Below are 26,583 nucleotides of genomic sequence, written 5' to 3'. Positions count from 1 at the left end.
TACTTGTACGTGCGCCGTTACACCGAATAAACTCATGTTCCGATTGAAAAGAGGTCAAACAGTCTGAACGACGTAGGACAAAGGTACAAAAAGATCAAAAATAGAAGGGTCGCAATATCGAATTTTTAATGATGGAAAAATTTCACTCACAGAATTTGCAAATGTAGAAAATCGAAGTATGGAGGGTGGAAAAAAAAAACCAGAAAGATCAGACTACGCAACGTCAAAATGTCGAATCCTCAAAAATTGTCTTGATAATGTAGAATCGCATACAGATTTTAGATTTTGCCGTTCTATGTTTGGACCTTTCTATATTTTGCGTTTCTGTACTTTGAATTTCTATATTTTCAATTTTCCATACTCGGACTTTCCGCATTTTAATAATTCCACGAATTTGAATTTCGCCTCTTTGAAAATAAGATATTTCGGTACTTCTGGTTTTTTACCCCCACCCGTCTAAACGGCACAATAAAAATAGGCAGCGATGAGTCACCGGGTTGATTTTTTTATCCAGTAGCATCGAGGCAGACGTTAGAAGTCAGGCTATTCCCTGCGACACCTGCCTGATTCTCCTCACACAGTTTTGGAAGTGCGTGTTGCGTTTCTCCCTCCGTCAACGAAGCCACTCTACGCATCCCACTACGCACTACTACTACAACAACCGCTAAACTTCCGGAAGTTATTCTTACTCGGTATACATTATACGGCACCAGCAAGCCTATCGCTAGAATCGATCAAGCCTCTCCCACAATTAGCGTTTCATTCTTGATTTCTGGATCCTCTTTGCAGGGTTGTACAGAGCCGGCTGTAGCTTCTTATTCGGAAACAATACTTGCCGAGAGAGGATTTTTTCATATTCGTCATACAAGAATACCTTCTCATTTGAAACAAAGAAACTCGTTCCATTTCTGAAGTCGAATTTCCGAAACGAGCACAAAAATTGCCGTACAGTAATTCTTAATAGCTAATTTTGATCAATCATAACGCTACCATTTTTCACAGGGTTTTGAAAACCTTTATGTTTTCAGAACAAGAAAAAAAAAAACAAACAGCAGGGGTATTTTGTGGTTATGAAAAATTGTTAAAAGTAATTCGCAACAATTATGACCCACTCGAAATCCACGATGCATTATGGATATTCATACGACCACATCCCACCTGTCCTGGCGCTGTTTCTCTCTCTCTCTCTCTCACAGTCTTTCCCTCTCACCCTAAAAATCGCCCCTCCGTTTCTCTCTCGGCTCGTATCTCTTGCTCTCCTCACCTGTCCAAATCGAGAGGAAAGGTTAACCCGAGTGGATACAACCATGCAAGGATGCACGCTGCCCACGGCAGGTGGGCGGTTCGGCCAATAGCACAAGAAGCGAAAATAGACCGGCAGGTTTCATCCGCTGTTAGCACGTGAGGCCCAATGCAGTCTGGGTCTGGTTTAGTCGTACCTAGTTTGGTACCGGAATCACGGGCCAGCGAACGGTGACATCACTCACCTCTTTCGTCGTCCTTTACAATTTGTCACGGTAATTCACTTCGCTTTTCTTGATTCTTGTAACCTTCCTCCTTAAATCCAGCCAGTCCTCAAGAACAACGCATCGTGTGTTGCGTTTCTATTGTTTCCGTGATTCGGTTCCCTTTACAAATAACCTGCAACTGTGCCAAACGAAGTAACACCAATTATACCGCGATAGGTTCGACTAATAGTCATGGTGGTGATGGCTATATGCATACACGGTTGTAGAAATGGAAAGTACAAACGCCTCGAACGAATCTTTCGGCAATAAATTAGCTTTGAAATTTATTTCGAGCCTGAAAAACAAAGGCGAAATAAAATCGGCCGGGATATTAACCTCTGTTTCACAACACAGAGAGTGCGGATGCTTATTGCCAGGAGAATCATAATTGTGGGATATTTTCACGGAACCGGAAGTATACAGGAGAGGGCACGAGAGTGGGAGGAAACGGACGTGATGGGTGAACGATGGTTGAAACGATGCTTTTGAGCGGAGAGATTTTCCGCTCGCAACGTGTAGAAATGACTTTGAAAATCTTTAAACTTGACATTTCGTCTCACTTCGGACGTTTAGTGACAAGTTGAACATCACGACTGCCAGATGTTGAAGTTGTTGACGATTCGTGCCAACCGCAAACTGCAGGGACAAGGACGGCCCGAGAGAAAAAAAAAGTTAGTAGGCAGCACGCGTCCGAGATCTGACTTCCGGTTGACGAGAGAAAAAACGTATCGAATAAAAGCATCATGGTGAAAACAAAAAAAGGTCCTCTCATCCTCGTCGTGGTCGAAGATTGCCTCGAAAAATTCTCGTCTTCGGTCGGCAGCTGGCCGTCAGGAGATGAGGATGATCCGCAGGCACGTGCCTTCAGGCATTTTCCATTGTTCCTGGCAGTTTTTGGCCGATACTGCAGGGCTTTCTCATCTACGGGGTAGGGGTCAGATGCTCGTGCCAGGTGGAGGAGAGGCTTGCCTTTCCGCTGAAAATATCTGAATACATCAACGCTAACTTGTAAGTAACGCGGGGCTGTTGTTCGTCCACTCGAGTTCATCTTGACGGCTGATGGCTGGTCAAGTTGCAAATGGTCGAAGAATGATGTAACTATAAAAATAAGACAAATTTTTTCCAAGTCCTTCACACCAGGCGCCAACTGATCGTTCAGGCTTCGCACGCGCTAATTCGGTCGGCCAATTCATCGCTGAGAGTCAAGACTGTAGGATTTTACGTGGAAAAGTTTCGCAAAGTTTGAAGATTTTACCATCCAAAGTTGCTTCCTCCTTCGTGTGTTTCCAAATTTTAAACTCTTGTTATACTTTCTCATCACGATTACTTGTCGACATAATTTCAAAGGGTGGCCTTTTGTTTTTCAATTAGGATACAGAATTGTGACGCAGAGCTTTGGGTAGTTCTCGTCTTTGCCGAGGAGAGTCCATGCATCGGTAGCACATAGCGGATCAACGTAAACGATTTGAGTTTGATCATTTATAGATCACGTCATTTTTCACGCTTAATGCTTTCGTTTCCGACGATCACCTATCACGCTGTAACCTTACGCACACACTCACCCAAGTTCATGTGTACTTTCAACTATCAATGTCGTGACTTTTGACAGAAAGGATAATGATCATCGGTAAACAAAGTTTGAAAAGAAAATATGACCGTGTAATGGCTACTAACCGTATACGCGTTCAAATGTTTCGGTCCGCCCTTTTTCACATTCAATTAGCACGGCTCGCAGGTGGTTAAATAAAGATATATTTACGGGTAAAAAAAGAAGTGTGCACCCACAACGAATGTTTGCCGGTACAATTACGACTCGAAGGAAGCGGGTAACAGCACGACCCGCGGTAGCGCCGCCGGTCTCGGATTCGTTGTTTCGCCTCTTTTATGGGAGATCTCGCTTTAATTGCGATAACAAAAAAGGAGGGGAAAAACGAGATAAAAAGCGACCGGGATCGGCTAGCCTACTAATTATGGTTAGTTGGGTTTGTAGGTAGCACGGAGGAGTTCGACGCTGGTGGAATTGGTTTAATTCGTATCCCATGATGCCGTGCCACTCCGTGCACATACCATCTACTCTTGGAACACACACGAGACCTCGGTACCCAGTTGTCGACGTATTAATGGTAATGGTAATCGCCGCTGCCGGAGTAGGTAGTCGGAAAGAGTCGAGACTGGTAAACTCCCACCATTGTATAATTTCCTCAAAGATTTCCCACGTGCGAGGACCAGACGGACACGGACTTGGGTATCGCACACCGTCGTTACACACGAAGACATACGCCTCGTAAACGCGACTTTACATCAAAGCGTTAAATACGCCCTGACTCGGTTCAACTCTCGTGACTCTCCGTCGGGTGAACCTTGAACCCAACCGCAGGGAACGGAACCACAATCTCCGGTGAGGTCTTGGAAAACCTTACTTCGTCATTGCGAACCTGTCATCCTGGGCTTGGACTCAAGGGAGTCATCTGTTAATGGGACTATTTCCAATTCCGTTGAAACGTGATTAGTCAATTTGATCGGTGGTAATAGTTTCGACGTCGTTTAATGCTGGTTGACAAAGAATATCATATTTATTTACCAAGTACTCTACCTTGTCAATTATCGACGATGAAATTCAAACTAAACGTTCCACGGTGTGAATGAGAACTTTAGTTACAGTGTTAAATTGAAATCGCAAGCCACTTTGGAAAGCAGTCGCTTTTGAATAGCATGAAATCATTTGAAATCACTTTGATTCCTTGAAATCGCGTGAAACTGCACGTGTATTCACTTGTTGAAATCGCAAACCACTTTGCAAAGCAGTCGCTTTTAAATCGCTTGAAGTCACTCAAAATCACTCGAAAACATTTAATCGCGTGAAATTGCTTGAAATTACTTGAAGTCGCTTGAAACCACAAGCCCCTTTGGAAAGCAGTCACTTTGAAATCGCTCGAAATCACGTGAGGTCACTTGAAATAACACAAAATCGAATGAAATCCCTTGAAATTGCTTGAAATCGAATGTTACTCGATCTATGTAATGAGTGAATACCACCGCGTATAGTTAACTTTTTCACCGTGTTCATTTCATCAAATTCGTTGCCACTTTCACTATTAACACGAAGTTACCGTGTGATCTCTGTAAAACCGAGCTGATTCAGTCGCTGTTCCTCGTGAAATTGACGGTACATAGTCGGTAGACGACGGACAAAATGTTATTGTTTGAATCAGCAAAAAAATGCGACAAATTTATTGGTTAAATTCACTAAACGTTCAATCCCCGTAAATTCATTTTTTACGTTACAGCCAATCTTTTCACAAGTTTTCGATTAAGGTACCATCATTTTGACAGGACATTGCTCAAAGGAGTGTTTATCCTGAAAATTGCGACACTGAGTGTGAGCGATAAAACTAGACGATACACATTTTACACGTCACGGATTTTAGGTGGGATGAGGATTCGGGACGAGAGAGGTCGAGAACCGCGTTAATACATTCGCACACTTATCCAATTTGCGTAATTATTTTTAGTATTCAATTTAAGAGTGCACCGAGTCCGAGGTCAGATTGAATGAGTCTTATTCATCAGGTTTTTTTTTCTACCACACGTCTCTGATCTTCGCCATGATTCGAAGAGAAAGATACTGCATTATACCGACTTGCCGGTTAAAATCGCAAAAAACAACGTTTCATGCGTTTGCTACGCTAATTGGCAATTTAAATGATTACTCGACAGGGGCACTAGGTTAATAATAATTATTATTATTTCATCGCCAACTTGTACCGATTCAAACGTCAAGGGGACCGGTCTCGATAAAATTAAACTTTTGAAGTAACATTTTCTCATGCCGTAGAGGACAATATTTCATACCGATTATATAAATTAATAACATAATAGAAGGTTCAGACTTTTTTGAATTTGTTTGAGTTTTTACTTTTGAAAGTTGACTACAATATCCATTTGGCTAGCTAAAGTTATTCAAAACTCGACCATGTTCGTTAGAGTTTGCAGTTTTCAATTTTCATTCACATCAAGGATGGTTTTCAGTAAAGTTCTCATCGATCGGTAAATTTCGTCACTTTTTCGTGTCGCTGATAATTCCGCTGCTTCGGCTATTCAGATGTGTACCTAACCACAGTGAAATACTATCGTAATTAAGAAGTTGAAATAAATTTCAGGAATCTATCGAGTCTTCCCTGACATTCAAATTTGTTCCTTCGTCCAAAAAAATCAGGATCTTTTGGGGGTTTCTCGTGATCGGAAGCACTGTCAAGTCGATCTGACGATGAGCAAGACTGAAGTTGGAGCCAGCTGTGTAAGTCGATAGTGAAACTGGGAAAGATGAAAAGATGAAAATATGCAAACGAAGGGCTCGAGTTGGCGGGTTGTACTAGGTTTGTGGCTGGTGTGGGAAAGCGCCGCGATGCGAGACCCTCTTATGCATAATACAAGTTGGCGTCTAGCCTCGTGAATGGTATCAACCTGCATCCACCCCGGTGGTTCCCTTCGCCCTGAAAGAGGCATAACTAGCGCAGGTGGAAAAAGAAATTACAGTAATTTACCAAACGCGAGATCCTCGTCCTGGAAAAAGATCATCTTCCTGGGCCTCGGAGCGACAAAGTATCGCAACAGGCATTATCGGAACCACTTTCAATGTCTCTTTTCTCCGTATCAGACTTCGGCAGAGGTCGAATTGACGTCTTCTAACAATACCTCGTACACCCATCCGCCTTACGCCTCTCTTACTTTTTGTCACGATCGCTTCGGCCGCGATCATTTGCATCCAAATTATTCCCGCGCCAAACAATAATCAGAACTTTTCCCCCTCGCTTCTCACACCATTCGTTATTCCTCGATCCGTCTGCGTGACGTAATTATCGGTATTTCAAGCCGAATATTTTTCCTAGCTGTCTCGCAAATTCGGGACAACATCAAGCTCTGATATTCGAAAACGGAGGCTTGAAAGTTTGGAATTTTTGAGGGATTGTTTTTCGCGATATTGATTATCGATTTTTTAAAAAGGACGTTTCATTTCTCGCGAGAAAAGACGATCGTGAAGTTTTTACAAAACTAATAATTACAACGATTTGCATAACGGATGATTTTCAACGATTCTGCGAATAGAAAAGCAAAGAGAAGTCGAAAGGAGATACGAAATTGTTAAACGCGCATCGATATTTCGCAGACGTTCTTCCCTCGACTCGCGTGATGCGTTTGCACCATCCAGCTGCAACAGGAGATGAGTTCGAACCCCTTTGAAATCTAACTCTGAACGCACCGATGATTCCCTGCGAAGCTGAGTTCGTCTTTCTCAATACTGCCCCATCATTCGGTTGTATCGGACCATAACCGTCCCTTTTTCTTTCTCTCGGCAAATCCCACTGATCTCACGTTATGCAGGCGAGTTGGGTTATGTGGGTATCGCGATTTCCAAGACCAGTCTGCGACCAGTCGGTTGAAACCGATCCGAACGAAGATGAGCGAGCCTAATATCTTAGTCTACGTGAATTTACGGTCTCGTTTATTGGATCGAGTATATTACAGACGAGCCGCGCGAATCGTTAGCAAGTTGTATAAATTATAAAAATTAATATGAGATGATGAAAAAAATGTTGTTTCGTCTGCAGACGCAAAGTTGGTACAAAACGCTGTAATTTTCTTGCGATTCAATAACGAAGATGGGTAGTTACTGTAAATTATAGTGGGTATCATTAAATTATTCCTCAACGATTATACAAGTACACTAAAATTCGTCAGGTTTTTGTGTATTATTTAATTAAAACCTTACGTTTGGTTATTTAACTGTCGTCGTTAGGCGTTTGTTGTTAATTCGCGTGTCTTGCAGGATTATGGTCAGCGGCATTTAACGAGGAAATAAAAGACACCGAATATTTGGTCCATGCTCGTGTATACGCAGTAGTATCAGGAAATTGTGAGGATGGAGAAAGTATTAGCGGAAAGTAATAAGGAAATAATTAAAGAGCGAGTTTTTCGATGCATAAAGAAATTATTTTTCTTTTGTGATAAGCCGTATGTGTGGAATTACTTTGAGAATTGCAGAGGTGAATTATTATGTAATTTATTTATAGATACAGATATTTAACAGACTGAAGTATGTATCGTTATTGTAAGAAGTCGTTATTTTGCAACTTTAGGATTACTTTGAAATTAGTAAACTGTTAATACAGTATCAACAAACTCAGATTTTGTAAATTCAACTTTTTTTTAGGTAATCTAAAGCTGCTAAACAGTGATTTCTGTTTCACCGTTTCGATTTATAATCAAGAACGTTACTAACTAATAAATATTATGCATTGCTGATTAATACATAAAAATGTTGAGGTAAATATTTCACCAGGAAAAAGAGGGCCGCGTTAATTATTGTTGAAGGTGATCGGGTTTCCACTCGGAGCGCGAAAACTGCGAGAATGAAAGTTTTTATCGATTAATTCGAGAAGGAAACGCACGGGCAAAAATTCGACACGTTCAACAAACGCCTTGCCTTTACAAATAGCCGTAGCAAACGAAAGGGAAAGTAATTAACGGCTGAATAACCTACAATCATTTATTTTAAAATAACAAAATGTCTTTGACGCTCGCTTATAAAACTTGAAATAAACAAGATTTGAAAAATAATTCCCGGCGTATTGCCACCAAAGGGTAAAAATGCATGCCTCGGTGAGGATAATACAACTCGATGTGAAATTTAATCAACGTACGAGGCGTTCGAGACGAGATAGTAAAATAGAGAAAAAGTTTTCGTAGTAGGTAAGCCGCGTTCCGAGCTATCAGCCTTTCACCGAATAAAACTTTGTACTAGCTCTCGGAGCTGACGTTTTCTGTGCTACCGACGGTCAGTCAAAGACAACTTTTTCTAATTTATCGCGCCAAGTGTTAGCTCACGTCGAGCATCACTGAACAAAGATTAACTCGTTGAACAGCGCTCGGCACAATTATCTGCAATTTTGCGATTCGCGGAGCGAGTCTTCACAGCTTTCAAATTATTACTCGCGAACTCGAAATACTTTAAAAGAAGAAAAAACTTTTCAAGATGATATTTCAAATTTTTTTTCAATCGACTCAGTCATCCGCTATCTGAAAGTCAATTTCTTTTTCCTACCAATAACAGCGATTCTTATTAATATTAATGTGTTCTTATTTTTATTAAATTGAATACGATGTTCGATCGTATTAATTTTTAGCCACGCACGGTTCAATTCATTCGCAATCAATATAAAATTCTCTGAAATCAGATCAAAATTTGATGTTTATTTTTTTTTTTTCTTTCTTTCTTTCTTTCTTTCTTCGTATCGACTTTTAATTAGCTGAGAAATTAGGAACCAAGCAAGTCTTGAGCAACGTCGACCTCTTGGCTTTATCTTGCCCGCTTACATGCGGACACGCTCAGTGAACGACGTGGGAGCTGGATGGCGCCTCCCAGGGTGTTCCATCCATCCCGCAGGAGTCAGCAGAAGCTGATACGCCATTCACACCTTCACGTTTACTATCATCGACGATACGATCTAGCCGTAAACGCGTGTGTGTTACGCACACATAGCAATCGAGTGTATATTTTTACATACATGCACGCACTAGGCATGCAGGGCATGAATGTGCATTCGAATGTGTAAGTTTCACGTCCATCCGAGTCTAGCTAATACGAAGTAATTACACACTTGAATCTCGTTACGTGCCGGGCTTGAGAATATTTTTGACAGAGGAGTTGAAGCGGAACCAAACGGGGTCTCTTTTAATGTGAAATTATTTCTACTAGTTTCCATACAACTTTTAGTTTCAAAAAAAAAAAATTAATCAATTTACTTTTTTGAAGATGAGACAACATTTATTGTTCGATTGGCTACTCAGGAGACCATTGATTTTTTTCTCGAGTATCTTATTTTGTGTTTAAAAAAAAAAAAAAAAAAAACAAAGACAAATTAATACGAGAATTCAATCCAAGTCTTCAGTTTTATTCTGTTATCCAATATTAGGACAGGCATTGTTATAATCCGTAATTATTCGTGAGAAGAATTGTTGTTGAACAGACACTCTCTCTTTGAATACTGAAAAAAAGTTTCACAGTCTCCGGTCTTGATTAATGACCCATTAAAAAGTAACTCCTGCATATTATTGTTCGAGCCGTGAATAATACAAACATTTGAAAAAATGTCAATACTTTTCTGTAGCACAAAAAACGAACAAAAAAAAAAACAAAAAACCGACCGAGTCGAAATGGGTCAACTGCTTTGTTCCCACGCGTGTTTCGTAACTGATTCAATCAATGACTCAAGACTCGATTCGTCATCGGGCCGGACGACTCTACGTAATTGCAAAAACACAGATCACCCTCGTGATCGGGGCAACATTGAAACTCGGCTGAAATGAAAATTAAATCCTGTAACGAGTTGAAAACTCCACAAAAATTTGCACGAAAAATTGGGATCGTCACCGAGTTTGACGGAGGAAATGAAGGCGATGGGATCCTCATCCCAGCCGTTTGCGTCTCGACTTAGTCCGATGATATTCTAGGGTGAACCACGACGCCGAGGTCTACTCGCCAAATCGTTCTCACGTGGTGTACCTACCGTGACCATCGGGTAGGTACCTAGCACAGGTGCGCTAGTACACGGTAGTAGTAAACTGGGGGGGGGGGGGTTATAACCGGAAGTCTACGCCGGAACCGCGTCTTTCCAATGCCAATGGCCAAGGGTCTGGATATACGTAATTGTTTCGAGCCAGGAAACGGTAGAGCGGTCTGCGATAAAGAAACCTCAAGATTTTGGAAAGATTGATGATATTTTGTTTGTTTGTTAGTGAGGGAATTTAACGTGTATGGAGAATTAATCTCGGGTAATGAAATGTGTTGCAATATTGACATGGATTCGAAATTTCACTCTTCGTTTTAGAGTTACAGTTGTTTGTAACTTTCTTTAAAATTTATTAAGAGTTGATTCGATCGTCGTAGATTATATACGTTGCAGATGTATACCTGCTCGTATAACTTCGAAAAGCGTGCATCGTGACAATGTCAATTATTCATAGATAAAATTCAAACTCACACTCATTAAGAAGACAATTTACTTACTAACAAGCTTCGAACTCGGAAGCTCTTCGAGTTCAAACCATTTAGCGGACAGATCTTCTGCGTGGAGGTAAACAGGCGGGACACTTAAATATCCGTGAGAATCCACATCCTGCACCCCCGATGCACAAAAGAGAATAAGGACTCGTGCGCGATGGTGCGTAGAAAAAGTCTATGGTGCGTGTAAACGTTCCGACCAACCCGCACAATAATCAAAATCTAATCGTAGCTGATATCTGATATTTTTGTTGGCTGCAATTCAACGTAATCGTCGGTGTCGAAAGTACGGGCAGGGGTCTAAAAATAATCGTCAAGCTTCACCGGGCGAGAAATCATCGAACTATCTTTCAGTTTCATAGTTTATCCGAATTATCTGAAAAACCGTGAGTTAAAAATCAGAAATTTGAAATCAGCATAACAGCTTCTGATTTTCCAGACACGTATATGTTGCTGAAATTAACAAACGGGGATTTTTCGCAATATTCCTTTTATAAAACGATACTATATATATATACGCGTGTGAATTTACACATGCACGATGAAATGGGATTAATTAGCGAGAGGATGTTACGATGATGAAAATTGGTGAGCTCACACAAGCGAATTGAAATCCACGTCTGCTTTATACCGCAAGAAATTGACTTGTCAGTTAAAACATATTCCGAATAATGGATAACATGAATTACGATAAATATACCAAATTACCCTAACCGCGTGCCGAAACGCTCATTGATTATTAGGCACGAGCTATGTGGTAGCAGCCATTGCACGCGAATAGATATCGGAGTCGTAAAATATGTATCCATGAATAAATATTCAATTAAGAGTTACGCAATATCTTGAAAATAGCGTTATAAGTTAACGAGCGGAATATAATATGCCTGTATTCTTGAATATTGATACGAACATCCGCTGGACCCGTAAGAAAGGTCAACAACGCGTAGTTGTAAATCAGCGATCGGGTTCTGGGTATAATTATTATTAATTTCTCGTAAACTTCGTCGGCCATTTTCGATCTGAAATGAAATTTGAATACAAGTACGAAAAGTTTCGTAACGATTTTCAGACCAAACGAAGTCAATTCGATTCACAGTTTTTCTCTTTCAGTGAATTGGAATGAAAAAATCACTTCTCGATTCGTCGAGATAACATTTTCTATGAGGAGAAAAGCATACAAACGCGAAATAGTGTGGCGCAAAAAAATTTACGCGCCATTTAGACTTGAACAATACATCCATCAAGAATAACGCGTGACGAATCATTCGCCGAAAACGTTTAGAAAAAATTCATCAGGCGATATTCAACACCGCTTGTAAAAATGACGAAGCAAGGTAGTAGCGGTCAATAATAACTCCGTTCGAAAAGCTAGTAAGAAATGATAATAATAAACGAAATATAATTTGCTACCGACAATGAAAAAGATCTCTGCTGCTTCACGTTTGGTGCCCGAGGGCTTTGAACGCTCCAGATCGACTAAGTTCGCGCGAAAATCGACCGTACGATCAATTTGCGGGGTAAATTAAGCAGAGCACCAAAGTGGACCGGTCCGTACTTCGATCGTACGAGAGTACGAGAACCAGTTCAAAGCTCCGTGTGTACAAACCGATTGTCGGTTTGTCCTGCGCCCCCCTCTTCTGTTCCTCAGCAAGGACCAGGAACTCAAGGCCCGAGCCAAGATGGTGGCGGGTCAAGATCCTCCGCCGATTGGTCTTTCAAATCCAACCGTTTCCTTCGCCGAACTCTCCTGCCAACCACTCGACCAATAGGAAACCAAGCTGCCGACGCCGACGCCGGAAAAGATCCCGCGCGTTTTGTGTGTAGTACCTCGATTTTCACCAACGGGATTTGGAAAACCTAGTAAGGAGGTTAAGGTTTGCCAAAAATTGATACTTGTCGATGTTATTCGAGATTGTCGTACGTTGGAGTCATTGCCAGATTATTTTATCTGTAAGTCATGACGATCTCTTCAGAATTATGAAAATAATTGATCCAGGAATTGTAAACAAAAGATGTCCAATTTTCAATCACTTCGAAATTGCGAAAAATATAGTAGATTTGTTCGATTTCCACAAATTTACTGTAAGACTTTGTTTTATCCCGTTGGTATCGTTAGATGTTTAATTTTACAATATTGCACCAATTTCGATTGTGATAAACAAATGGCGACATTGAATTTCCTACCGAATAAAAAATGTGTTCCAATGGCTTTGTGCAAAATAGTCTTTTGAATAAAATAATATATCGTAGAGTAAAATTAGACAAATTTACTAGATTTGTAATTGTATTCACAAGATTCGAAATAAAGCATCGATATCCAAGCTCTTGTTTATAACTGCGGTACTTTGCATACATTTGAGCATTATCGACGAGACTTTCTTAGTTTACGGATTCGATAACACGATAAGTATTCAATGTCCGATTATTTCGTAATAAACTTAACAAGGAGTATAAATTTTTGGTCAATCCCACCGAGTTCTTTGTCTCTTTGCAACAACCAGCAGCTTTTGCTTACCGATCTCCGATCTGACGAATGTTTTTTCTCGTTACTTGCTTGTGTCGATTGTCACCGGTTGTTTTTCGTTTTTGGAAGGGGAGGAAAGGGCCGTCAGTCTATCGTCCATTGTCGTGTGCGGGATAGGAAAGTTTTTTCTCCGATCTTCGGGGCGCGAGTGTATTGCGATAAACTTTTACTCCAGTTCGAATCTCGGAACCGGTTTCCTCGTAACAGGGCTAGCGTGCCCCGGGTGCTGCTGGATGGCTGCCCCCTGCCGGTTGTCGACTAGAGTCACTCGGAGAGTAAACCGGTCCTCCTCCGTCCTCCTTCTCTCGTTCACTTTCCTCCTTCACGTCGTACTACGATAGCCTCGCGTCAGGGACTCGGCTCGACGTTGAATATACGTTATATTATTCACCATTATTCACCTCGGATCACCGCGTGTGATTAACGATCCATCCTCCGTCGATATTTACTCCTAGGCCAGAAGCCTCTAGCCTCGTAACGGGTCACTGGAATTATTTACGTTGAATAAGAATCGGCTGAAGGGAGCTGAAGATTCACTTGCGAAATTTTCATTCTTGATCAAACGATCCGTTTACTTTGCTTTCGTTCACCCACCATCTCGTCTCTCAACTCGACCCGTAATCACATTTTTTTACGTAAGACGATCGACGCTCAATTTGTACGCCGTATTGTAAAATGGGTGAAGATTTTTTCCGAATTAGGATTAAATGAATCGTTCGTAAGCAACAAGCTTGCATAGTCAAGCAGAATTTCATAACGATGTGAAGACAAAAAATGGACCGGGGTTGTCTTTTCCACTCATCACGTAGGGCGTGAAGAAAAATTTATTGCACTTTTTCGTTAACGCGAATAACTCGAAAATCTGGAACGAGTGTCATTTTGGTCAGTCAAGCAGGAGTGTAGGACTAGCTAAAGAAATTTTTTTTTTTTTTTTCAAATACAAAAATATATCTACATCCTTCTCATCAACTCCGGCAAAAAATTACGGGGAGAAAAACTTCACTCAGGCATAAGAGTGCATGCGATTTATGCTTGTGTAAATGATTTCGCGTGTAAAATATCGGCAAGATTGTTCCTAGGCTCACGATGACTACTAGACCAAAGCCTTGTGTACGTCTATAATTATGCCGATGTATAGAAGCGTTGGTACAAGGGTTATACCATAAGACGAAGTTTCTAGACGGTGAGAAGAGGAGAACCAGTTTTGCGTCGTTCTTTTTGTACTCTTATTCCTCTTCCTCTTCTTCTTATTCCTTTTCTTTTTCTTTTTCTTCCTTTTTGATCGTCGCACGTGCGCGCGGCACTTGGTGAGCGAGGACGCATCTACTCAACGTGAACTCATCGGGGAGATGGGATGCTGCTACAGAGTAGTCGTGCAGGACCAGAAAAGAAAGGTTACATCGAGGCTCCGTCCTCGGAGGAGCCACTTTTCAGACCCATCTTCAATTATCTGCTCCTTGATTTTCACCCGGCAGCAGGCGCCGTATATTTTTAACAAATTTTTGTTCATGTATGTATGTATATACGTGTAACATTGCCGTCTCACGCGTGATGTTAGAATTTCGTTCATCAGAAACCCAAGGATTCAGGGCTCTTTATGCATTTTGTCATGTTTGATAGATTGGTCGGGAAAATATTCAAAATGTCTAATTTTGGAAATTTTCACAAAATATCATCAGCTAAATTTATTACATGCTTATCGCGTTTTTTGAATCACTGAATTTTTACGCTCCCAGCAAGTGGAAACAGACTCAGTCTTGAAGTAGGAAAGTCGTTTCAGATTAAGTAATTAGTGCATGTAAAACGCCGGGGAATATAATTTGTTCAGATCGTTCGGATAGGAGTAGATGGGTGGGGCGATAAGTTTGAACGACTGGTAAAGGAAGAAAAAATTAAGTAAACTGGCACCCCAATCACAAGTTGATTAACAACGTGCAGAATCGGTTTTTGGATACGTATTTAGGCATGCGTATTTCGGTACCGTTCTGCGGAAGGTGTTGAAATCTTTAATCTTCAGTACTCCTCAACGGTTTGTATCTACATGCAAATTTCGGCAAATTTTATCTTTGTTCAGGATCTTTTACCGGAGTAGAAAGATAAATAGCGATACATTTGAGGATTCATTGTTTAAGCGAACAAGCGGAAGTTCCGATTATTTTAAGAGGAAATTGAAATGAAACAAGGGATGCGAACAGCATACTTTTTTGGTTTTAGTAATAAAAATATTTCGTTAAATATTTCGATTAATACCAATTCAATATTGAGAAAATTCGGTATCCTTTTTTATCCTATATCGTCAGTGAAATGATAGAAAATTTGGAAAAATCAACTCGAGTGGTATTTTTTTTTTCATACCTTTTCTAAAAACCTTGAATTTATGGACTGTATACTATTGAAGAGTTCAAGAAATATATAAGGTGAATATCTTGAGTAGGTGCTAATTCTATATATTTTATTACGAAGTAGATCAAACGTAAATTGAATTCATGGTATAAAAATGAATACCTATAAACCAATCAATATTGAACTAAAAATGGAATCGTCATTGGGAACTGGTTATTTTTGTCAGCGACAGAAAATTTCTAGTTTTGGCTATTATACAGTCGTCAAGAGTTTATCGAAAATGTTTTTCATCACAATTAAAAAATACGGTTCCTAGAGTACAAAATGAGGATGAGTTTTGTAGCTGTAATCAGAGAAAATAGTACGTGTTGCTGTTTCTCATAATTACGGTTATTCGTACACTATTTTTTCGTACCTATAGTCACAATTTGATCCTGGTGGAACATTAAACTGATATTGATGAACTTTAACAGTGCCGAAATAGTTACACATACCACATTTTCTTACGATTCCATTCCAACGGTATTGAAACGTAATATCGTAACGATAGGTTTGAGCATTCGACTGGAATGTTCCAGCAACTATACATAACAAATTACATTTTCCTCAGTGCAGTCATTGGTGCTGTCAGCTACGCTTGTGCCATTGAACAACTGTAAAGAAGGGTGAACAGGTACACCACACCGTACAGTACAAGGATGGCCATGGGCCCTCCTGCTCTCCCGAGTGCCAACACCTATAATCCGTGCACCGAATGTCGAGACAGGTCAACCTGTCGTTAGGTTCGAGCTCACGGAGCCGAAAACAGGTAAGGGGCGTTTAGGTTTGGGCGCATAAATCTACCTGCCCTTGGCTGTCTGGATAGGGGCGAACGATGCACCTTGCTACTTTTGTTAGCGCAGCCCAAAGTAAACCTCCACCCTCGACCAGCGCCTAAGCAAATGGCCGAGCATCATAAGTCGGATGGATCATGCGTACGCAGGTCTCTCGGGAATTCCAGCCCAAAGACCCTCTGGGCTCGTTTTTCATTCTTCTTTCTTCTGTTTTTTACCTGACTGATTGTTGTTGCCTGTTTCCAAGGTACAGTAATATTCATTAACGACTCAACCCTCCGGCTAACTTCTTTTCGGTCCGAAACGAAATACGAGCTAGATTCTGTGCGAGTTATGTGACAATAAATCTATTTTCACACGTTGGCTAAATCGCCGGTCATTTTCACATGATACGTATAGAATCGAACTCGCAATTTGGTTCGGACCGAAAACAAGTTAGTCGGAAGGTTAAGGCATTAAATCTTTGAGTCGCACATTGTTGCACTCAGTCAACTTTTACAACGAGATGGTCTTCCATGGTTTCTTGGATCGCTGACTACGAATCTGAAATAAGCTTTTGGAAATTCAAGATGGTGGATCTAACATGGTGGACAAAAATTTAAGAATTGCTCGAATACGGTTAAAAAACGTTACGCAACAGCTTTTGGGTTTGCTGAACGGATTCGCCGTGTTGAAGTTTTGAAAATTTCAGTTGTTCTTATAGTATAGTCTCTTCGTTCTGAGATTACTTGTTATTGGGGTGATTTGTGTCAGGGAAAAGAAATCCCGCCAAATATTTTCCAAATCCCTTCGCACAATATCGGTAAACTCAGTCATCTTAACAAGACAGTGCAAAATAAGTACGTAACGGTTTTAGGAAGTGCAGGAGTTACACGGTTAACATTTCGTCGTTGCGTAACAAACCGAGAACGTACGACGGTACGATAAATCGTTATAACCCGACTAAAAGTTCTGTTGCCAAATGATATATATCTATATGGTTTGAATTACAGCCAGGAGTAAGCTATGTTATGTGTATAAGGAAACTGCGACTGCCGCAGGTTTCTCGGGGACGATATTTCGCAATCTTACAGAACGAAGATGAGCCAGCTGGCTACGCGCAGTGCTGCAGCAAAACTTATCCATGCAAAACGTTCTTTGAAGCCTTTCGCTTCGCGCTGACGTATCTGCCGTGTATCTCTTCCTCTATAATCGATCAAGAAGGCTGTAGAAATTCGATTTCAAATGAGCTACGCAAAAGAGATTTCGCAAGGATGTACCTGTTTGCATAATAGAAGCTTCCTTTTTCAAAGCGGTGCAGATTCTAACAATTGAGATCGGACAAACTTCTCAATCAAAAAGGCTCTGCTTTCGTATCGCAGATTTTTATCACGAGGCTAAAGAGTCGTAACTTTGGAAGAATTTAAGCGCGTTATTGAATCTGTTTTCCTTCTATTTCGTTTGTCATAGTCAAATGATGCTGCAAAAGTCCACGTTTTACGGGGATTTAAAAAGTCCTGTACAGTCCCCGAAAACGATGTATATATTCAATGTTTTCACACAATAACGACAGTTAAAAATTACTACAAGATTCAATGAATATTTACATTTGAGCAAATATGTAAAACCTGATCTCCGTGTGGAATAATTTAACGTAAAAGCGCGAGCTTTGAGTAAAAACAGCGATCGTCAAGCGTTTGGTAAGTCTTGAATCGGTGTATTGACATTTGTTAATGGCGCACCCACGCGAAACGAGGTGAATTTGGCGACGAATAAATTCACAGCAGTCTCGCCGGGGCAATTATTACAGCATCAGTGGTGCCTGGGAAAAAGATGATATCCGGTGACGCGTTAACTCGATTTTGAGAAAAATCTGTAAGTCGTACAACTCCCACCCACGCATCTACGCAAGAGCGTCGGAGTGTAATCTTCGGTGTTCTCACGCCTCTTCGCAAAGGGGGGGAACCCGATACGGAATTTTGAGTAGGTCTGTCTCTCGTCTCATGATACGTATCAAGGTACCTCCCCGTAAGGAGGAATACTTGAAAGAAACGGAGATATCTCAAGACAGCGCCGAAAATGGGCCTCGGCTTGACCGAGGCAACGGCTCCTAGGAAGAAAAATAAACGAGAAAAGAAAAGAGATGTATACCGAAAGAGAAGGAATCACTGCAATTATCCGAGACCCCTAGACACGGTCACGCTGTTCCCGAGATCTTTACACTATCCAGACTGCCGAGGGTCCTGCAGGCTGGGCCTGCGAACCAGAAATGATCTGCCTAACCATTGTACGCTTTGAGACTCGACAGATTCAACCGATTCTGAGAACCGTCTGTGACCTTTTAACTCGCCTCTCGGCTATCCGAGTCTCAGTTTTATGTTACTCGAAATCTTTTCAAGTACGACCGGACGCCGCTGTGTTTTATATATATATATATATATATATAAATTACGCTGCTAAGAAAGGAGTTTGCTGAAAGAGCAGTGCAATTTTGAGCGGTTTTCTAGGCTTTTTGATAAAAATGATCGCGCCAAGTTTCTTCCATCCTCAAAATTGTTTGTGACATTACGAAATCTCGAAGGTATTATGCAATAAAATCAATCTTCTTGATATTTCAGAGTGCAATGAACTCCTCTAATGTTACATGCATCCAGCTTGCTTCCTCTGTTCTTATCATGAATTATAACATAACAAGGCAAATAGTATCTACATGGAGGTAAATTTCGTCCGTTTGTATTAAGATACCGTAATGCGGTTACCGGGTTTGCTGAAGCGCGTCAGAAGGCTGTTTTCAAGGTATATTCTGTACTGTATTCAAATACGATCTGGGATTTATGATCGACAGATCTTATACCGTGTAATATGTATTCTTATATCCGGGTTGTGAATTTTTCCCTACTAATCATTGTCGTGGTCAAAGCCCTTGACGTAAAATATGTTGAGTCGGTGGATGTTTGGTCTGGAACAGTTTTGCTGTTTTATGTAAATACGAGTATTATATGATCTCGCATGAGTTTCCGGAATCGCATCCCATGTCCAAGTCGACATGATTACATGCATCCAATGTTAATCGAATACGCTGTACCGTCTCCATCTTGACTTTTACCGAAAATATAACATTTTTGTCATTCGGATAAAGTGTGATCACTTTTGTTAACTACCAGAAATTTTTGGACAGTGCTCATAGAGCATGAAAAATTGAATTTTCATGTATTCAGACTTCATCTGATTCGTCGAATCTTTTTTCTGCAGTTACTAAAATGCTTGTAATGAAATGTAATAGACACTTGATCATGGCGCGAATTACACAGCAGTCATTGCTATGATATTCCATTATTACGTAGCGAAACGCATCAAACTCCAATATTGGGATACGAGAATTTTGGTTCTTTCAATAAAAAAAGAAGACGAAATACCAAGTCGGTACAAGTATTATTTCGGATACACTGTTCGACGAAAAATTTTAATGTTCTGTTGATAGTATACAGTTTGGGTTTTGGACTTATCGAAAAACAGACGCCACAAACAGATTACGTAAAAAGTTTTTAAAATTCCGCTGGCAAGCGTGCATTAAGATCACTAATTTCCATTATAAACGGCAAAAAAATTAAACCATCGAACGATGTTAAGATTAATCGTAAACTGGCTTGAAAACCAGTTTTCCATTCATCGGAACGATTTTACGAAATTCGAGTTGTACCCACTTGTATCAACAGCGCAAAACGCCCCCCCCCCCCCCCCCCCCCCCTCCCAAAGTTGTAACATGACAAAATAATGAATTGAAACAAGCATCCCTGATTCCTGGTACCAGCGTACAAACCTACAACCTTTGAACAGAACCATGTCTCAGGGGGACAACAAAATTGTCCGCGATAATTGCGCAACCATACATTATAGTAACCCAGAAGGTTAGAGAAGGGGGGATATTCGGTGAGAGCGTATCGTAGCGTAAAATTCTCCCCCTCCGGCCCCCTTTGTCGGTGAACCCTGCGTCCCCCACCCACGCGAGATCAGGCCCCGTAGTAAAAATGGCCGCAACGAACCGGCCCGAGGCCCGAACGCGCCAGGCCGCGTAGTAGCGTGTAGTACAACCGAGGACCGAGGCGTCGCGGGGCCCGGAAATCGGCGGCTTGCTACAGGGCGAGCATTACTTCGAGTATAGAGCTTTGAGTTTAGTTGCCAACCTGTCCGCCGGCGGGGAATCGGGCGCTGGCGTCGTTCGATTCGCGGCCGAAGGCCCAACCCGGGCATTGTTGGAGTGACGCCCGCGCCAGAGAACCCGAGTATAGATAGACAGAGAGAGAGAGAGGAGGAGGAACGACGCGTTTTCATTGTTGCTTGTTGTTGTTGTTGTTGTTGGTTTATCGCTTTTGCGTCGTATCCGACGCGATGCCGAACCGCGGGCCCAACATTTGACGGAACAATATTCCTTCGAATCTCGCAGGGACTTCAGACACCTGTACGCGCAAGGATGAAGCAGGAAAAACCTGTCAGGAGACAGGCGCTCTTCCAGATCGCCAAGGTTCGTTTTATATTGTCATCTGTACAGCTGCATGTGGGATTTTGGTTTCTTTTTGAAATCTTTCTACTACCTCTTGTTCCGGATTTTTGTCCCGATGATTTTATACTAGAGTTTGAAGAGTCAGGGTCTGGGGAAATTGTTGGTTGGAGATCCGTCATTCTCACGATTCGGTCTTCTTCCCGTTAACCACATCGGACTACGTGCCGAGTCAAGGATCTCGGCGCTTTGTTTATTTAAAGTCTTATCTTGTGGCGATGGGAGAAATCGCGTGTGTCAACGTCTTCTGGTCCTTCCAAATGATTGATTCTCGTTTTGACTTCGATTCACTCATTGCTCTGTTCAACGGCAGAGAACGGGATCTAAGCGAGAGAAAGAGAGAGAATGGAATCGGACGCTTATAATAAGAGAAAAAACAAAATATATAGCCATTGTTGCGTGGATGTGAGAATGTGGGACCAGTAGTGTAAGGCGTGTAAGAAATTTTGGTAAATACAATATTTATCACGAGTGTACGAAAAGTGGGCTCTTGAAGTTTGCTTAGCAGTTTAGCGAGACGAAAGTAGCCGATTTCATCTTAGTGTTGTAAGGATATGGATTCACGCATTCGCGGTTCACAGTTGCTTCGCTTTCGTCCCTTGTCACAAAATATATTGTTGAGTTAGGAAATATGGAGAGCAATCATGCGTCGAACAACTGCCAGACTCCGAAATAAGCATGCTGTTATAAACTCGACCGCTGAAATGGGGAGTAGAATTATTGCCTGATTGAAAATCGTTGAAACTAGATGTGATTAATGCGCACATTCACAGTAAATTGATTATCTTTCCACCTTTCAATTTATTTCAGATCATATGAAGCGTGTCTAGGCGTTTCATTGAGAACGGTAATAAAATTATTATGAAACTATTTGCACTGAATAGGTCAAACATACAACTCAACCGTTGCTGTTAATTGTAAGTTTTACGGATGGGCGAATGCATCAATCGCTGATAGTTTGCGAAAATATTTTGATTTTGACTAATCGTTAACTTTATTTTTAGAATATGGAAATATTTTTCAAATTTACGCACCCCATTCCAATCAAGTGAACCAAATTTGTAAGGTTGATTGCTATTCTTATAATGAAGAAAACTTCGTAAATGATTTATAAAGTTTTCATGATAAATGAACCCTCAAACAAGGTGAAAAAAGTCAAAAATATCTGAGGGAAGTAATCAGCATCAGTTTTCGATATTTTTTCTTAACGTTGCATATATTCTAATTCTGCTTGAGCCGCGCGATTCTCAGAATGCCAAAATGTCGTATATTTAGAGCATGTAATGCAATTAATAATTATCATCCAATAATAATAATGAAAAATTATTGATACAAAAATTGTGATGGGTAAATTTTCTTAGTCATATTCCAAGCTTTCAATTTCATAAAATTTTCAATTGAATTTGCATAATTTTGAAGCCAATCAATTGAAGAAGCATTCGTTGTCATATTTTGCCACAAACAGATATCTCTGCAGTAGCATCAAAGCTTTGAGATTCGTCGAAGACTTAACTGTTGAAATACCAATGTTGCTACACGATACCCTATCAGCAATAACACTCATTCATAAACGATGAATTTCCTCCGCGGTGTAAACATAATATCAGGCAAAATATATGCGAGAATTTCCCAAGCAGTTGTCCTTCGATCGAAAACAATCTCGCGGCATTTCAACAGAATACTCTCGTACATATGCACATGGATATAGTTGCGAGTACGCTGCTGCAATTATTACCGACTACCAGGTATCATATTGTACCCATATGCCATGCAGCCTGAGCAGTTACACCTTAGAATGTTGAGACACAGGCATAACTGGTGGTGTACGAAGGTGTTGGACTCCACGCACACGTCTCAACGAGCGTTAACGTGTGTTTATAACGCATAAGTGTGCGGGGACCTCGTCGGATGCCAAATAGAACGTGTACTATACTTACGCACCAAAGGCTTACCTAGCCAGCTAGCATTGGTCAGCGTGGACGTCTAACTATCTAACTAACGGTTCTTCTAGTACACAGCGTAGTCCAACCACGCGACTTTCAAATTGTCGAATCGGACTGGCCCAAAGAATTACATACCTAATCGTTCGGAGTCGAACATCAACTTTTGGTTTCAATCAAGCTGGGACAATTCATTGGCACGTATAAAAACTCGACACGCGGTGCGGTTTTGCAACGATTTCACGTTTCACGAGTTTAAAATATTGCGTTATTATTTACAATCGCAAACGTATGAAAAATAGTCCAAACGTCAAGAAAGAATTTTACTTGTCACGGGTTCTATAAATGTCCGCGGTTTTACATACGTTATATTTGTTTTACAAGTATCGAAAATTAGTTGAAAGACTTGGATCACATTGATATTTGTACTATCTTAGCGTTTTTCAAAAAATTACGGACACACTGAGAAAAATTTCATTTGTTACAGTAACTAGAAAAATTCAGTAAAACAGCTATCGTTAAAAGAACTGTTCGAATATTGTTGAAATTACGAAAAACAAGGTACGCCTAACCATTTTGCGCTATCGTCGATTCTTTTTTGGTAATTGCAAGGCAAAATCAATTTCTTAGGTTTACTCCACTTTTTTAATCAAACAAGGCTTTAACATCAATTTATTGTTGCACAAGCATAAATTTTCGCAACAGTAACAAGAAAATATAGCAACAGTGATCGTAATGAGGAAGAATAGTAACGGATACTAGACTTTCCGGTGACAGCTACAAAACTAATTTTCATTTTCTACGTATAACTATATTTTTCGATTGTGGTAAAAAACTAAAATAGTTAAGGACTGAGCGGTAACCGGAACTAAAAATTTCTTTCAGTGCACTGTCTTCTATCTTGAAAAGGCTTCAGTTTTTTGCAAATGGTTTACCTTCCACGAAAATAAGTTCATTTTCTTCTCATTCATTGCAGTCCCTCGATCATCTGACGGAGTTAAAAATTGAAAGCAAACATATTTTTACGACTCTATTCGAACCGGGCGAAACAGTCCGATTCGGTTGTTGCCTCTAAGGCAGCCCATCGGAAGCGACAGTTTACTTTATTCGTAATCAGCAATTATTAGTATTAGCCTCGCAGGTAGGAGAACCACTTACGGTTCTATTTTTGGTTCGCCGGTTCGCGGTGAGCGCCTTACTCGGTCGTCGAAATCACTTACAGTCATCGTGTACTTGGTCTCCGTTCCTCGATCGCTCGGTTCCGTCACGTTTCTGCCTTCGGGACGCCCTGCGGATGCGCCTTATTCAATCATCCGGCTGACAATGATTCTCCTTATTTTACTATGTAATAGCGGTCTGCTTGCATTCGGTATTTAAGTTCTTACAAATGTCCGCAAAGCTAGTCAGTGATATAATTAAATCCTCCAGGCAAGGAACGGAAATTGACGTTTGGATCTGTTCATCCTGATTACAGGTTTTAAACGAGCACATTATTTTTTTGTCGCGACTATCGTTTGCGCGAATAATTAAAACGTGAGTTTTATCGTAGCGAGAAAGACATTATTTCACGGTCATTGATTTTGCCACTGATTCATCGCTTTATGTATACGAACGAAAATAAATAAATAATATGAACTCACGACGAACGTGAAAAATGAGTTATTTCATATAATATTCTGCATAATCGAAGAAACGTGTTGTCAGTGGAAATTTTATCCTGGCTAGTTTGCCAGCAAGCTGCAATTTTCATCGCCGCAGTTGGAGAGTTATTTGATCTTTATCGTATTGAAATTTGTTCCAATTGCACTTGTTATAAGATTTTGTAGGATTCTTCAAATTGAACTGGATTCAAAGGTATAATTTTTGATCGAATGATTGTGCGTCAAAGCCTGTAATCGTAACGAGAGAATCTTATCTGTACATTTTGTCATTCGTCTTTCAAAGGGCTAAAATGGTACGTTTAATTTTATTTCAGGTCTTGTGGCACCTCGACATCTTTCGACGCAGTTTTCGCGAACTTTCTGGACATGCCTGCATGCGAGAGTCTTGCATCTTTTGCGCTTTGAAGGTAAGGACAGAGAACTTATACTAATCAATCGTATTGAATTCCTGCGGGCAAAAAAAAAATTAGAACGTAACGTACTTCTACAGTTTTTGCGGAGTTCAAAATTGTGTAGATTCATATTTCCGTTGTTACATAAGAATATGGAAATGCGCGTGTGATAAAATAATCATATGGTTTTATCTTATCGTACAGAACTTCCTGCGAGGTTAATTTATTTTATACATGCAATGACCGTGAGCTTGATACCTTTCGGTCGAAACTTGTGACATTAAAATATCAGCAATGATAAAAACCTTCTCAACGTATATGTAACGAAGAAACATTAGGCCTCAGATATTTGTCACACTCTCGTGGCCCTCGACTTGAAAAAATAATAATATCTCAAGTGCACGAGCGTTTCAAGGGTGGCTGGGTTTAAAGAACTCCGTTTAAAATTTCCTCCACTTAAAAGGCTCGCCTTTCACGGAGTGATTTTTAAATTATAAAAAAAGCTTTTCAATTTATACAGTCGTCAAATATCGTTACGGTCGGTTTTCATCTGTCGAAGAAAAACTGCAGGTGCGTAACAAACTGGGGACTTTTTGGATAAAAATAATTGTGTAAAACTGTGTTTCATTTGAATGAAAAAAATATTTAATGAAAAGAATGTATAAACTCATGCCGGCATAGATCGTACGTAGAAATATCTAGGGACCAAGCATAGACTGCGTATACGTAGTATAATAGAGTACTCGAGATTGTTATATCGATAGGAAGTTGTAACGGGGCCTCGAGCCAGAATCGACTCCTTTCTCCGGTGCAAGATTCTCGAGGTTGGTGGAGCTTACGCTATTGGTCGTCGGCCTACCGCCGCTGGCTGAGAGTCGAAGGTTTTACGGAGCTCTGGCGTCACGTTGGGCCCCGACCGATGGACCCAAGCGAGCCAAGCTGCTAGCTAGGGAGTCTGCGTCGTTCCGGGCTGTCGGTCCCTCCGCGTCGAGTAGCACGAGCTTTTTGCCTGATCCGCCTGGACGCCTATTTCTTCGGACGCCCGGCGAACCCCAGGTTTCACCGCGATCAGACGCCCTTTGTTCCCCCGGTTCCGCAGGATCCGTTTCTTCTTGTCCTTCTTCTTCTTCTTCTTCAAAAAAAAAAAAAAACCACGAGTGCGGCCATTTTTCCGCGATTACCACCGAGCTGGAGATAGAAAGGGACAGGTGAATACTATTCTCAAGAGGAACAAAGACGAGAACAGAGGCCGCATCGTGTGCCATGTGAGAATCGCCGGGGTGAAACTCGGAGCGCACCTGCCTCACACCCTCAAACACCGTGTCGAATGCGGGCTCGAAAACTACCTGCGTTGATCGAGGGCCGACGGTGAATAAGGAAAGTGAAATTCGAAAAATCCCGGGCACCGTTGGAGGACTTAAACCTACGATTCACAACGGTTCACGAAGCGAGTGGAACGTGTGCGACCCGCGTTGGTAATCGCGGAAATCTAGGTTTTCAAATCTACGGAGTACCGTTTTAGGAAAGGCCAAAAACGGAAATGAGAATCGTACTGAGTTTCGCTATCAGCCCGACTTTGGGGCCGTTCAAATGTTCCTCGAATATTGTCAGGAGGCGGTGATCGGTGGTGAAATTTTTCGGGAACTTGCGATAACGATTGCATTCATACGTGACCGCGCAGCCTGCCCGCTACGGACCTCGAGAAAAAGGCGGCTCTCGGCTTTCCTTCCTTCCATTCGGGTTTCTTCAGAGCGTATTACTACTACGATTCACCTCCCACCTCG

General features: G+C 41.0%; 1 protein-coding gene across 4 annotated transcripts in view; it reads left to right on the top strand.

Annotated features, from left to right (window-relative positions):
* LOC107226614 overlaps window positions 1-26,583 on the top strand; it is a 66,200-nt gene that overhangs the window by 26,400 nt on the left and 13,217 nt on the right. For 2 of the 4 annotated variants that reach the window (XM_046746413.1, XM_046746414.1), the window contains exon 3: window positions 24,722-24,814. In XM_046746413.1, the coding sequence (XP_046602369.1) occupies window positions 24,722-24,814 (93 nt within the window). Of the gene's footprint in view, window positions 1-16,175; window positions 16,245-20,367; window positions 20,771-24,721; window positions 24,815-26,583 lie in introns of those variants that run through there. The other 2 variants (XM_046746416.1, XM_015667491.2) reach the window with 2 other exon arrangements.

The sequence above is a fragment of the Neodiprion lecontei genome, chromosome 1, assembly GCF_021901455.1.
Source record: "Neodiprion lecontei isolate iyNeoLeco1 chromosome 1, iyNeoLeco1.1, whole genome shotgun sequence".
Taxonomy (NCBI): Eukaryota; Metazoa; Arthropoda; class Insecta; order Hymenoptera; family Diprionidae; genus Neodiprion; species Neodiprion lecontei.
This window is presented reverse-complemented; position numbering and strand designations above follow the sequence as displayed.